This window comes from Chrysemys picta, chromosome 7 (genome assembly GCF_011386835.1).
Source record: "Chrysemys picta bellii isolate R12L10 chromosome 7, ASM1138683v2, whole genome shotgun sequence".
Classification (NCBI taxonomy): Eukaryota; Metazoa; Chordata; order Testudines; family Emydidae; genus Chrysemys; species Chrysemys picta.
In genome coordinates, this window is record NC_088797.1 from 96,262,894 (window position 1) to 96,277,850 (window position 14,957).

At 42.6% G+C, this 14,957-nt stretch overlaps 1 protein-coding gene across 1 annotated transcript; it reads right to left on the bottom strand.

Moving 5' to 3' along the window:
- Positions 1-12,275: 12,275 nt before the first annotated feature.
- On the bottom strand, positions 12,276-14,732 carry FGFBP3 (fibroblast growth factor binding protein 3). Its single transcript, XM_005292557.4, has 2 exons — positions 14,605-14,732; positions 12,276-13,649 (listed from the first exon to the last, which is right to left on the bottom strand). Exon 2 carries the CDS (start codon positions 13,537-13,539, stop codon positions 12,772-12,774), a length of 768 nt encoding a protein of 255 aa, XP_005292614.2. The 5' UTR covers positions 13,540-13,649; positions 14,605-14,732; the 3' UTR covers positions 12,276-12,771.
- Positions 14,733-14,957: the final 225 nt, after the last annotated feature.

A 14,957-nucleotide genomic window follows, 5' to 3' on the forward strand; every position in this document is an offset into this window, starting at 1 on the left:
AATAACCGTGTCAGTGTTTCGGGCTTTTCGATTTGAGGTTTTCATTACACAGAGGAGTTGGGGTTTTCATTCTACTGAGATGCCTTAATTGAAAAACTAATGTCTGGGTTTGGGCCACAATTTCAGAAATTAGATGTTGTGGTGAGGGGTGTGTTAGAAATGTCTGAAGTAGAAGAGATTTTGAACATCTTCAGAGTTCAGAGGTGTTAGGATTTCTAATAGTTGTTTGGCTTGTTATATGGAGAGGCCCCTTGGCCTGGGGCAGCCAGGCGGCTCCGTGCGCTGCCCATGTCTGCAGGCACCACCCCCCGCAGCTCCCATTGGCCGTGGTTCCCGGCCAATGGGAGTTGCGGAGCCAGCACTTGGGGCGGGGGGGGGAGCGGGGGCAGTGCACAGAGACCCCCTGGCCGCCCCTCTGCCTAGGAGCCGGATATGCCAGCCACTTCCGGGAGCCGCATGGAGCCAGGGCAGGTAGGGAGCCTGCCTTAGCCCTGCTGCGTCGCCGACCGGATTGCTTTTAATAGTCACTGGGAGATTGAAGCCGATTCTGGTAGGCTCCTGGCCAATCTGGAAGGGTTGGCAACCCTAGCAGTGCTTGAACCTGCAAACAAATTCCAAATCAATATTTATGAGGAGGATGACCACCTGACTGCTTTTATGTAATGGATATATTTTATAGCCATAACTCTCATGTGTTAGTATTTTAGGTGTTATGCCAACATTCTTCAAGAAGAAGAAGCTAGAACAATCTTTAGCCCAGATCCTCCCCTGCTTTAGGGCTGCTTTGTATTGAACCGGTGGCGCAAAGCAGGGATGGGGGGATCCCCTGGTGGTGAAGAGCTGATGTAACACTCTTAATAAAAAAAAAAAAAAAAAAAAAAAAAAAAACCCTCTCTAGCTCCCTAAGCCCAGCTCAAGGTTGGCATAGAGGCATGGGTTTCTCTGTGCCCTAGTGATTTTTGGCTGTCTTACCCTCTAAAGCAGTGGTCCCCAAACTTTTTACCTCATGCCCCCCTTTTTACCTCACGCCCACCAAGTGCAGGGACGCAGACAGGCATAGGGGGGCCAAGGCTGGGGCCAGCTGGATATGGGTATGGGGCCAGCAGCCAGAGCCAATAGCTGGGGCCAAGGCTAAAGCGGAGCTGGGTGGCACTCCCTCCCCGCCCCCCATATGGGCTTACCTGGGCCCCAGTCACCCCCTGAATGTTTCTCTGCACCCCCCTAGGGGAGCACGCCCCACACTTTGGGGACCTCTGCCCTAAAAGTATGTCTACACTGCAGTTAAACCCACGGCTGGCTTGTGTCACCTGACTCGGACTTGTAGGGCTGGGGTGTAAAATTGCAGTGTAGATGTTCAGCTTCAGGCTGGAGCCTGGGTTCAGGCCAGCCACGGGTGTTTAACTGCAGTGTAGACATACCTGTAGAGTGTTGGCAGCCAGCGCAAGTGCGATCAGCCTTGGACTGCTCTTACAGACCAGAGTGGCGTATAGCTGGCCTAGGCCTGAGAGCTCCCTTCACAACCAGGCCCTCCTGAGTTGCACTGTCCACTCCAAAGACAGACACAAGGATTTGGGCTTTCATCTTATATTGATAGGAACCAAACAAACTTCTGAAGTGCAAAGAGATATGTTTGCTGATATTTAATGTTACTGTGTGACTCCTGCACCATGAAGACTTAGCAAAGATAAATTTAAAAAATAACAAAAAACCAATGAAATAAAGCCCTTAAGGTTCCCTTACTGTTTACAGTGAACTCACAGAGGTTTACAATGCTCCTAGAAGCTGTTAAAATACAGTCAATATGTACATTTCTCCTTGTGATGGTCCAAAGGAGACTCCTCATTGGCCCCTCTATGGGTGGTATGACATTGTGCCCTATATTCAATAGGTTCTTCAGATTGCCTAACTATCTGCTGAGGGCTGCTGGAGAATAGAACCAAAAAGGAAAAAAATGTTCACGCTATGTGGTCTCAGATCCAATGAAAATGCAGATTGCTTCAGCTGGGGATAAAAGAACTTAAAAAAAAAAAAGTGCTTGTAGTCTTGGAGCTACTATTAAAAGGGGAGATGAATCGCGAGAGACCATTTCATGCCAAGGTACATTAGAGAGTAGAATCTCAAAGAGCTATTAACCCTCAGTAAGAGTTGTGTGGAAGTCCTTTGCTGTCAGGACAGAAGCATGCATATAAATTTAATACTGTTTGTCCTTGGGTAGAGACAAAAGATTACTTCTATATCCTTAACATCTTGTCTCTACTAACATGAAATGATATTCCACTGTGTTGCCTTCTTTTTAATCCTTTCCTGTCAACAGAATAGTAATGATAAATGTATAATTTTGAAAGGTTTTGCTCTGAAAAGAAACATATAAAATATGCACACTGATTGCAGACTATGTACATTTCTTTTAGATCCTGCCTGCTTCATTGCAAATCATTATGCTGTTCAAGGTGGGTCTTTCGAGAAGTGTATTATAGTTTTATAATTCTTTTAAAAAAAAAAAGCTTTGAAAAACTCCTGCATTGGATCTCCCTTTCCAAAGTTTCTCTAGATTAGCTGAGGTTTGATTTTGATGTATTTAATATAATTGTAGTTCCAAAGCTGAATGTCATACACAGTAAATGCTACTAGAAAAGCATAACTGTGCAAGATTATGTGATCTCTTTAACTCAGACCTCATATTCTACAGACACTTTGGTGGCCCAATCCTTACTCATGTAAGTAAACCTATTGAGTTCACTGTGACTACTCATATGAATAAGGAATATTTATTTGAGTATGATTTGCAGGATCAAACCCTTTAAGAGTTTTCTAGTAAATTAACAACTATTCTGCATACATCTTAAGTAAAACGTTGCACTTTAAGATTTGGATCTTTTTTTATAGACCCAAATCTTCTTTTACTTGTTTCCTTTGATAAATTCAGTATAATCTCTGTGTGTGTATGTGTTTATATTTATATATTACAAAAAGTTATGTAATTATATGTTCATAAAAATTATTTAATTAAGTGTCTTCTGATTTGAGAAATCTTAAATAGAAAATATTTAAATATCAAATCAAAATAGAAATCTGAAATTAAGATCAGGTTTAAAAGGTTTATTTTATTTTAAAAGGTTCTCGATTTCATATGACATTTAATCATAGAACATATATCGGTGATCTAACAAAATTCGAAAAGTAACATTTAAATGTTCATTATGGTTTGTGTATAATAAAAATATTATGTACATGAATTATGCCCCCCAAAAAGGCGCATTGTATGAATGCAATATCCTTACTGTGTTGCATATGTTTTTCACTACAGCCAATTGAAATATACTTCTGCTAAAGTGAAGCCAATACTGTCTTTCTAACAGCAAGACAAGTACAGCAAGCCAGCATCAGGCAAAGTCCCCTTCATGAGGTACACACTAATATCAAGCATAAACTATATACAATTTCAGATTATAAGGGTTAATAAAGAACACTTCCAGATTACAGGGTGTAACCTTTTCCTTGTTATGAAGCTGAAGTTATTTTTGCTGTATTTGTGCATTTTCTTAATTTTCTAAGACCATGAGAATTTTCAGTGTTTCTCTTTTTGTAATCATTCAAGACTGTGTTTGAGTCAAATGGAATGTAATGTGACTGCGAGGCACGTGGTGTTCCAGGAGAAGGAGGGAGGGACCTGTTCTGTGGGAAGGCTGCATTTTGATGAGTAAAAATCACACCATAGCGATCAGGCCATTTCTTCTATTCAGAAAGCTGGAATGTGGGCTGAGTTAAGGATGGTGCAGCCTTCCCTCTCACGCCCTTTTCCCCCCTCCAAGGCACATGCATCATTAACCTTCTGAATGCTTGAAATAAATAGAACAAAATATTTTCCTTACACTGAGGGTAACAGAGACTGTACAAATCTAACAAAGCAAGGCACATACCAAACCATGTTAAGCCCTACAAGCCTGAATTATTTCTAAAGCTGTATAATATTTTCTACATGATTGTACTTGATAGATCCCCTCCCTTAATGAAACACTGTGGTGACTGGGAGAATTAATCTAAACTCTATAATACCTTCTGTTTAAAAGCTTCCTGAATGTAATTATGTTTATAGATTGAGCATGAAATCCTTAAATCCAAATTATTAGTGGAGTAACTTGTTTAAGGTGGTAGTGAAAATTGGAAAGTCTGCTGCTGAAATGTCTGTTGTATTGTTTGATTTTACTGTGAGTTTCAATAAAAGGATCACGGTGCAAGGTAGGGCACTATTATATTAGGGTTAATTAATGAGACGTCACTAAAGACTTAAGGTTCAGTTATCCAACTTGCTTTCATTTAAATTGTTGCTGTCCTGTTTCCCTGTCTTATTGTTCTGTTTGTTAAGGGCTTGATTCTGGCACTCTGCTCCACAATGCAGATATATGAAAAAAGGTTAATTTCTGAGGATACCCACTCAAACAGTTGGATCTTGGACCCATGCAGAAAACATTAATTACAACTAATCAGATGTGAAATAATTTAAATATGTAGTATTGTATAGGGATATAGCCAATAGGGATCTATCTGAATAGGGATCATTTGACAAGACTCTGGCTCCTCACTTGTCCCAAGGAGTAAGTGTACAAATGGATTTGTAAAGGTAATGATGAGACTGAAATTCAAAACAAGCTCTCATCTCCCCCCATGCTGCTGGAAAACAATTTAAACCACAGTTTATATCTGTTTTCAAAATCCTGACAACTAACCTCTGTTCTCCACAGCTTTCCTTAGTCTCTCAGTATCCCACATGCAGACACATTTTCCAAGCTGTAGAATGATGTTCAGCTTGGATGTGCATAACAAGAAGACACTGACCACCAGTTGAACCATATTACTGTAGAATCTTCTCCCTAGGTAAGTACTGGTAAGAAGTTTATGCACTGAGCTATGTTAGGTCTGATGAGGAAATTACTAAGGATTCCATCAGGACAAATGGAGTCATATTGCAGCGGGAGGGGGAAACTTATTCAAGCCAATACAAGCTAAACATAGATCTGTTAATGAGAAATATGGATCTGATTTCCCTTTCCTCAAACCAGTTTCTCACACAGAGATCTGTGAAAATTAAAGAACTTTGCTGTCCCCATTAAGGCCGCAGTTCAACCAAGTATTTAAATGCATACTTACTTTTAACTTTAAGCCAATGGGACTTAAACACATGCTTAAGTGTTTTGCTGAATGGGAGCCCAAATGCTAGAACTTTAAGGTTATACATAAGGATTTTCACAATGATGGAACTGAGACCTAAAGGTGGAGGTCAGAAACTGAGCAGAACTCCGGATGTTAAGTACAGGTTAACCCTCTGCACAAACAGATTTCAGTTTCAAAATGAGATAGAGTGAACAGTTGAAATGTTTCAGTGGGAGTTGCAGAAAAGGGTCCTGGAAAGAGCTTGTTTGTATAGATACCAGTATTTTCTATTTTATATAAAAGTCATGAGTAGTTCACATATAGGGCAGGACCCGTAATATATTGAAGCAATCTACACGTAACAGTAGGCACATACTGTATAAGATGTATTGATTGAAATTGCTGCAATTTCATATGGAGGAGATTTGGCTGATCTATGGCTTTTGCTCTTTCATAATAATGCATAGCTCTACTATTTTGTTAGATGTAATTGACAATTAAGGGCTCAGTGACATTATTTTAATGTGAGTTTCTCACTCAAACTCTTCAATGTAGGTTGAAGGGAGTATTCAGGCTTAACGCTTCGGTGACCCTCTCAGGCAGAGCATTTCCAAGCAGACTAGGGATTGCTCACTAGACTTCATTACACCATTTCTTTGCACTACGAATGGATCCACAACATTTTAGTGCCAGTGAATATGAACAATGTGGTAGATGAAGTCAGAATTTGGTCTCTTCTGGCAACCTTAAACAAATCTCTCAGGCAGACTTGACAGTGAACAGAATGAAGAAGACACACAGGAAGCATCATGGCAATTACAGTAAACATTTAGTTTCTGAAACAATAGGAACTACATTTTTAGATTGTTCAACAAATAAAGAGTGGCATCTTGCCCAGGCGTCCCTCCCCAACACTACCCTCCCCCTTTTTCTGATGTTAGGCAATTTAAATGCCTAAGTACCCAGCGCAGGATCTAGGAAAGAATAATTCCCATTGTGGTCATTGTGCACAAAAACAAAAGAACCTACTGATCAAAGATTTGGGGTCTGCAGCCCAAACTTTGTCATGTGACCAACCAGCTCTATTTCCAACTGTCAAACTACAAGCTGGTCTGGAACTGCTTCACCATTTATGTGTGGAGCACTAGTTGCCTAGCAACAGCTTCCAGCAGTCATTTACATTGTTTTACATTTCATGGCCACTGAAGTTTCTTGTGGAAACTTTCTGTAGTTTAGCCATATCAAGTTGTTTTTTTTTCCCAGTTGACTTCCACAGAATCTTGTCCCTAGCAATATAATCTTGAACTGACTCAGTTCTAATTTCTTAAAGCATCATCTTTTGTCCTTCCCTATTAAAATATCAAAACATGATTCCCTTTCAATGCTTTGTTTCCATCCAGATATACATCTTGAAATGTATTGGAATGAAGTGAGCCTAGTTTAAGCAAAAGACAATGTTAGATATGAAGCTTTGGGCAAGTTTCTCAAACTCTGAAGAAGGAAGATGTAATAGGGATGGGAGATGGGGAAAGTCCAATGAAACAAATTTCGCCAAGTTATTGTTAACATATAGTGGCCTTAGGAATGTGAGTTTCTTTTGTATGTTACACTGCAATAAACTTTGTAGCTCCCGAGAACATTCAGGGTGCCAGTGTCCAGAGAATTACTCATAAATTTAGCTAGTAAATTATTTAAAATATTTGTATGCTCACAACAATGTAATAAAATTCTGTATCTGATAAAATGATGGTAACTGTGGCTTCTTAAATTGTGTAGCAAAAATAACCCACTGCCTGTCCACAATTAAATAAATAATTTAATTTCTGCAGTTCATTTTTGTAGGGTTAGAGGGTTCTTCAAGAGAAGAAATGAGCCTTCATACACTGGATGTAAGAAGAACTCTTGCCTTTTACCTAGACAGGACTAGGTCCTTTAGGGCTTCACCCAGACTTTTTATCTCAATTGCAGAATGAATTAAAGGACAGGCAATTTCCATTCAAAGATTGTCCAAATGGGCTGCCAGATGCATCTTAACCTGTTACAAAGCCTCAGGGATTTTCCCTCTCTGAGAGTTATTGATTACTCCACCAGGGGTCAAGCTACCTCTGTTGCCCTGCTGAGAAACATACCTCTCCCAGACATCTGCAGAGTAGCCACCAGGTCTTCATTACACTCATTCTTCCAGCACTATGCTCTTGTGACTGCTTCCAGAGCTGATGAGGCTGTTCTATAATTTGTACTGAATCCACCTCATCAGCACCCTCCTCCATCATGGAGGTACTGCTCAGGAGTCTCCTGTTGGGGAGCACCCTAGCAACACTACTCAAAGCAGGAGGAGCAGTTACTCACCTTGTACGGTAACTGGAGTTCTTCGAGCTGTGTTTCCCTGTAGGTGATCCACAACCTAACCTCCTTCCCCTCTGCCTTGGAGTCTCTTATTGGACTTTCATAGTTGAAAAGGAACTGGAGTGTTGGTGGTGGGTCCGCCCCGCCCTGTATGCCCTTGTAGCAGAGCTTGAGGGTGCCTAGGGCACAGTTGCAGACCCACAGTCACTGCTGATGAAAAATCTCTGATCCAGAGTGCACAGGTGTGCACACACTGACAGGGAGCAGCCACAGGGGGACACATCTCAAAGAACCGTTGCTATTCAAGGTAAGTAACTTCTACTTTTCAGAAGCATTTGAATCTTTTAGAATCTGTTCTGTTTCTATTTCAAATCTTTTTTTATCCTGCGACAAAAGGAATGTTAAGGAAATCCTGCAATCCCTCCTCATGTCCTTATCTAGAGTGATTTACACACTTTCATTTCTGGAAAATTCTCAAAGTTCATTGTGTGCAGATGTAAATCACTCCTTGGAACCAAAAATACCTCCTCTTTAAAGCTGCCTCTGACTTCTTTTTTGGCCTGCAAAAACTGAACTGTCTGTTTGGCAGAGAAAAATATAGGCCTGTTAGAAAATGTTATTTAAGTAGACATGTAAAAAGAAGAAATCTACACATTTTGGTACATGTTTTCAGTAAGTAAATTCTTTAATTTCTGTGTGGTCTGACTTGGGAAGGAAGTGCACAAATTGAGGACTGTATTCAACAGAATATTAAGGAGCCAAAATTTTCATCTTTGAAACTTATTCAGTGGAGATTCAGCCATTCTGTTGAACCATCTTTTATCTGGATCCACAGTTAGCTCCTGTGGAGACCCCTTAAGGAATGAATATTCCATGTAGTACGCTCCCTTCATATTTCTCCCTCCCCCCATCCTGATTTTAATGGAGGCTTCAGAGCAACTATATTTCACTAGGCTTAGCAGGTGGAAATCAGTGTTCAAATTCTGGTTTAGATCACCAGTGAAAACATTGAGATGTTTACAACTTACAGCATTGCATGACAAATAGTTTACCGTTGTGTTGCTCAGCTATATTTAATGTTGTATTCTAATTTATCTTCTATATTGTGGGATGGTCTAATTACTGCACTCTGCGGTACTGTTTCAAGAACACACAAGGATTTTTTCCCCACTGCTTTCAACATAAGAATCTCCATGCCAGATCAAACCAATGGTCCATATAGTCCAGTATGCTGACTGACAGTAGCCAGTATCAGATGCTTTGGAGGAAAGTTCAAGAAACTCCATAGGGGACAATTATGGATTAACCTGCCCATTAAGGAAAGTTTCTTACTGAGCCCTGTCCGCTTGTCATTGATTATGGCCTGAAAGTATGAGGATTTATATCAAGACACAATAAATTACCCTATATACAGTAACTGAATGTTCTCATTATCCAAATAACGCCCAATTCTTTTTTAATCTTGCTAAACACTTGGCCTTAAATATTTTATGGCAATGAGTTCCACATGCTATTTATTTCAAGTATTTCCTTTCATCAGTTTTAAACTGTTTGCTTTTCAATTTCATCTGCCATCCCCTTATTCTTGTATTAGGTGCTCCTTTTTACCCTCTCATAACTTTACCTTCTCTGTTCTATTTATTATTTTATATCATTCTATCATGTGCCTCTTAATAGTTCCTCCTCTAAACTGACCAATTCCATTTTTACAATTTGACTTCATAACTGGGTCTCTTTATGCATCTAACTATTCTTGTATCCCATCTTGGAATCCTTTCTATTTGTGCTATGTCTCTTTTCAGATAACACGCTCCACATTGAATGCAGTATTCCAGATAAGAACATACAGTATTATTCATTTATGTAATAGCATTATAATATTTTCAATAATTTCTATCCCATTCTGTATTCTTAATGACCACTGCTGCACAATGAGCAGAGGCTTTCATTATGTTGTCCACAAAGACACTCTTGTCTCTTTCCCTACGTGTTTGTCTATACTGGATTGTAAACCTGACTGCAGACTCAGGTTTGAGACCAAACTTCCCTGTTATCTATGTACACTCCTTTCTGACCTGGCTCAGCAAACCCTCAGACCTGAGTGCTAGGACCCACCTCAGGGAGGTGGCATCTGAGTCCGAGTCTTAATGAGATTTGGGTCCAAACCCTGTCATTTTGCAGTGTGGATGCAGCTCAAGCCTGAGTACCCAGACTCAGGTCTGGAGATTCCACCAATGTAATCCCAAAATTGCCTGGCCCTGTGTTTCAGTCCTTTGACCCCAAAACTTCCCACTTGAATCCCAGGAAACAGAAGTAATCCCGGTTGGTTCAAATGCAGCTGCTTGGTGTTTATCTCTCCTTTCCATGCAGACTGCATACCTGGAAATACAGCTAGTAGTCTCTCGTGTTGGCTATGGCCCATAGTAGACAGGAGCCCCACTCCAACCATGCTGCTACCAGGCCAGAGGAACACAGCTGAACTCTGGTAAATCTCTGGTGTGAGGTGAGCAAATCAGAAAGAATGCCAGAAATGATCAAGTCTATGAAAAAGTCTCAAAGAAGCTTGTGCCATTGGGCATGCACTGAACTGCTTATAAGTGCAGAGAGCGAGTCAAAGCAGGGTTTAGGACTATGATCCTGAAACTGCTTCATGCTGAGTGGACCCCCATATGGAGCCACAAGACATCAGTGAGGCTAGTGAATTTGCCCACGTCAATGTGATTGGAGGACCAGGACCTAAATGACTGACTTGTTTATCTTTAAAATATCAAGCCCAGCCAATAAAATTAATAAACTACTTAAATAGTTCCAGTTGTAAAGACTGGATAATGCATTATCGATGTGAGAAAGGCATTTCCCTCTCCATTTAAATGTTCCTTTGTGTTAACTACAAAACTTCCATTGATTTAAAAACTGAGACTCAAATCTCCAAACGGAGTTCACTTTTAGGAATCCTTTTCTCATCTGTTAGAAACAACAGCAACTGTTTGCAGTCAATCACAATCTTGCCACTGACTTAATCGAAACATGATTGGGCCTATACATCTTCCCCTATCCCCAAAATAGGACCCCGCTCTTCATTCTTGTTCCTACTGCCATCACAAAGAGGTTTAGGCAAGAAAGGAGCAAACCCTTCGCGGGCTTTTTGTTTAGTGTATTTTTTAGTATTTTTTTATACAATTTTTGAAACTGTCAGGGTCTATTTTAAGGTGGGTCATTTCCAATTTGATTTTCATCTTTAGGGAATGTAGAAACTAGTTATTTGGGGAAGACATCAGCTGTCTTCTAGTCTTTATATCTGCACTGAAAACATCCATCAGTTAAAATATATAAATAAGAACCTCCTCCAGCTGGTTTTTGTCTCTTAATTTACATAGTACACTATATGAGAAAGGTTGGATTTTTTTTCCAGCAGCATAATAATGTCATAACTTTTAAAAACCGAGAGCCATATTCTTGCAGCAATTGTATGTGAAATTCCTGTTGACTTTCATTGAACTTCTCCATTCAGTATGTAGCAATTCTGATTCTCCTTTGATGATTTCTATAATAAGATCAATATTTTGTTTACATTGCTCTTTTTGATGATCCTATTCAAGCCAGAACATCACACTTTGCCATTATAAGTACAGGTCTTTGATTAAAAAAAATAAAATTGCCACACCTTTTGAAATGAGAAGAGAGGCAGATAATATTAATTAAAACCACATCTGTAAACACTTATGTACATGAGTAACTTTACACATGCAAGTCCCACCGAGTTCAATTCAGTGGGACCATTCATGTGCATAAGCAGCTGCAGGCTTGGGCCCTAGATTTATATTTAGAAAAATCAGCATAACCAGTATATGGATCTGATTCGACAACCCCTCTCTCTTTTTTTCTTTTTTCTTGCCAGCAGTCCTATTAAGGTACAGAGGAAAGGCTAGTTACATGGTTGAGGGTTTCCATGACTGGGCCCCATGGCAGCCACACAATCACACACAGTAGGAAATAACATGAATATGAGACTAAATATAAGTGAGGTGAAGCTGTAAGTAAGTGAAGTGTAATAACTGACACTTTCCTGAGGGAAAAACAGGTGTGAGCTGGGTCAATGGAGACCACTGTTTCAATTTATTTTCTGAAAACTGATGCAAATGGTGCTGCAGAAGTGCTATGAAAAGGTGAGCATGAAGGGGGGGGGGAGGAGGGAGAGTGTCACCTTTGAAAGAATACCAGCCAAAGAGAGTTAAATAAGCTAAAAAGTACCTAAATTGTGTGACTCAGAGGAGTGTATTTGAATGCCTATTAAAATATGTTTCATTTGCATGGGTGGAGGAAAAGAGAGCATATTCCCAGGGCACCTAGAGTAAGTAGGTTCCCTTCAGTAAGTGTTTCTCAGCACTCCACAATGCAGGACACAAGGAACAGAGAAAGCAATAGCTTATGGTGACAGCCTCTATAGCCACATAAATATTGACTGTTTCTCTGGAGCTTTTCACAATAGACTAGAAAATAAACTAAGTCTTGTATGAATGGCTAGCTTCAGTAGGATGAAAGGTTTGCACAATATACTCAGAGGTATAATTTCACTGTTGCCCCAGTGCTGTGTAGGCATTCTGCCACCTCGGAAAGTCTTTCAGGATCTCGAGGCCCTCATCCACCTTCAGGGAATCATGTTAACAGTCAGTTAATGTAGGGTACTGCTGCCTCAACTCCTCAGTTGGTCCTGCGGGGCTCAGTTGTGGCATCACAGCCACAAGCAGGCTGGGGCAAGTCAGAGATCACACACACACTGCTGTAAAAGAGTTGCATCTTTATTATTAATGTTGCATCCATCATCATCTGCACTACAACTCACTGGCACATGTTTGCTCCTGGTGAACAAGGGGACGCCCTTTCCCAGCGAGTAAACGCAAGTCACAGTACAGAAAATCTAGGGGTTTAACTACCGGAGCGTAGGCTGAGGGGCGGCGGTCACCTCCAGAGCAGATATCTCTGAAATAGCAGCGCAGACTACACACGGCATGGTGCTTGGAAGGAGGGACGGGTCAGTCAGGTTAGCCAATAACACCCCCGTGCAAAGGCCTGGCCCCAGTTCCCGCCCTGCCCCGGGGTTAGCAGCGGCTGCAGGGTTAGTATCAATGAGTAAGTTATACCCCTCCCCCCACCCGGGTGTCCCACAGCTGCACACTCCTACCCCCAGCTCCGCCCCACCCACCCGACTGCCCGCCCGGACCCGACCCTTCCCCCCACCCCGCCCATCTCCCTCCCTCCTCGCCCCCCGCCGCCTCAGCCGTTCCAGAAGTTCACGAAGAAGCTGCAGAGCGAGTGCCACTGCTCCGCACAGTAGGTCTCGGCCAGGTCCTCGCTCAGCTCCGTGGGCGGCTCCGGGTTCCCCCCAGCCGTGGGCGGCCGCTGCTCGGGGGGCACCGGGGAGCCGGGACCCCCTTTCCTCTTGCCCGCCTTGCCCCGCTTCTCCAGGGCACTAGAGTGTGCCCCGCTGCTCACCGCCTTGGCGCCGGGGACCCCGGGCTGCTGCAGCGTAGGCGCCTCCTGGACGCTGCCCCGGGCCTTGGCTTTGCCCCGGGCGGGGCCCCCGGCGGCCCCAGGCGCTGCAGAGCTGGAGCTGGGGGGTGCCAGGCGCAGCTGCGCCTCGGGCGGCCCCTTCTTGCTGCTGCAGAGTCGGGCTTTGAGCGGGCTGCTGTCCTGGCAGGGGTGGCGCTTTCGGCGCAGCTTGCCCAGGATCTGCTTCCAGTACTGGCGGCTCTTGCCGCTGTAGGCGGCGCAGCGCTCCGGCTGGCCCCGGTACACGCACCGGAGCCCCTCGCTGCCGCCCTCTCCAGGCGCCTGGCAACTCAGCTGCAGCTCGGTGGCCTCCTCCCCTCGGACCAGCTCCCAGCTGCACGCATGCTGCTCCCGGGTAGAGAACTGCCCGGCTTGCGCCCAGGGCGCGGGGCGCTCCGCTTTCTCACCGGCCCCTCGGGCCTGCCCGCTGGCGGCGCCCCCCAGGCAGCCCAGGAGCAGGAGGCTCAGTGGAAGGGCTCGGGAGACCCTCATCTCATTAGGTCAGTGGAGCTGCTGCGCTGCGGCTGCCTTTTGTCATGCAAGTGCAGTAGGGATGGAGAGTCCCGGCGAAGGAGCGAGGGGCCCTCGGCATCCCCCGAGCCCTAGAGAGACAGACAGGGCGCACACTTAGCAGGGGACATGCAGCACAGGCATGGCTAATTATTATTAATATGCATCTCTCATCAAGCACACGCGCATCAGCGTTGGGCATGCCCCACTAGATCAGTCATTCATAACTATTTGTTTGGTCATTCTTATTATTTATGAAGCATTTATAACGCCTTTATTAAGCGTATCTGAAAGGTTGCTGAGACAGCGCCTTCAGTAATAATAGACATTAATACTTGTCATGTATATAGCTGTTTACTTCAAATCTCTCTGCAAACATTAATTCATTAATGCTCCCTAAATCCTAATCAAATATAAGACCAAGCGATATGCTGCTCCTACTCTTTGTCAGAAAGGGTCATTCAGAAATCGGCACTGTTAATTACAGAAGGCACCACATCTCTGCACTCTCCACAGATGGATGGTTTTACTATAAACAGTTTCTGTTCCTGAGGTATTCACTTGTGGTTTTATTACACAAACTTGAAATCAATATACTGAAGATAGGTAATGCCATCATTTGCAATAACCAAACTCTGCTTTGTTTTTGCTTTGACATATTATGCTATGCAGATTGGTTCTTAGAACACCATCAATGGTAGACAAAGATTTTTCTCTACAATATCGTTTTCCAGTTTTATGATCTCTCTTTTTTTCCTTACATGGCTAAAGCAAGTTAACAACCTCTTCACTGCATTCTGAACGTCTCTTTGCTGTATTCCCCAGTTCAAAAATTCTCTAAATTAGTTAAGTGTCAAAGTCTTAACAAACAGAAAGAGGTTTGTAAATATGGATACAAGACCACTGGCAACATGATTGGAGAACAAATCTCTTTTTAATTCTAGCATCAAAGATAAGATGTGGCCAGAATTCACTAACAAACCCATCTCAAAACAAAACGATTCCTCACAAAATCAGATCCTGTTTTCCTTCTTTGGTTAAACTTACCGTGCACTGTGTGAGGTGGAGTAGTCTACTAGAAAAGTGTGTGAGTCTGCATGTAGGATTAGTCTCTGTTAGAAGGGTGTATGGAGCATGAATGTATTATCAATAGCACAGGAGTGGCTACCCCAGGCTATGCCCCTCCCCAGCCTGGTGCATGCAAACACACACATACACCCACCCAAAGAGAGAGAGAGAGAGAGAGAGGGAATCCTTAAAACAGAACTTCTTTGACATAATGTTTACACTATTCCACTCAATGATAAACCTATATGCTGCATGGTTTATAAGGCAATGTGTTTAATTAATAAAATGTTATTCACTTGTTTGGTACGGTAGTGGGTTATTGACTCTTGTTT

Coding starts and splice junctions, on each gene's coding strand:
- FGFBP3 (XM_005292557.4), bottom strand. CDS start 13,539: ATGAGGGTCTCCCGAGCCCTTCCACTGAGCCTCCTGCTCCTGGGCTGC.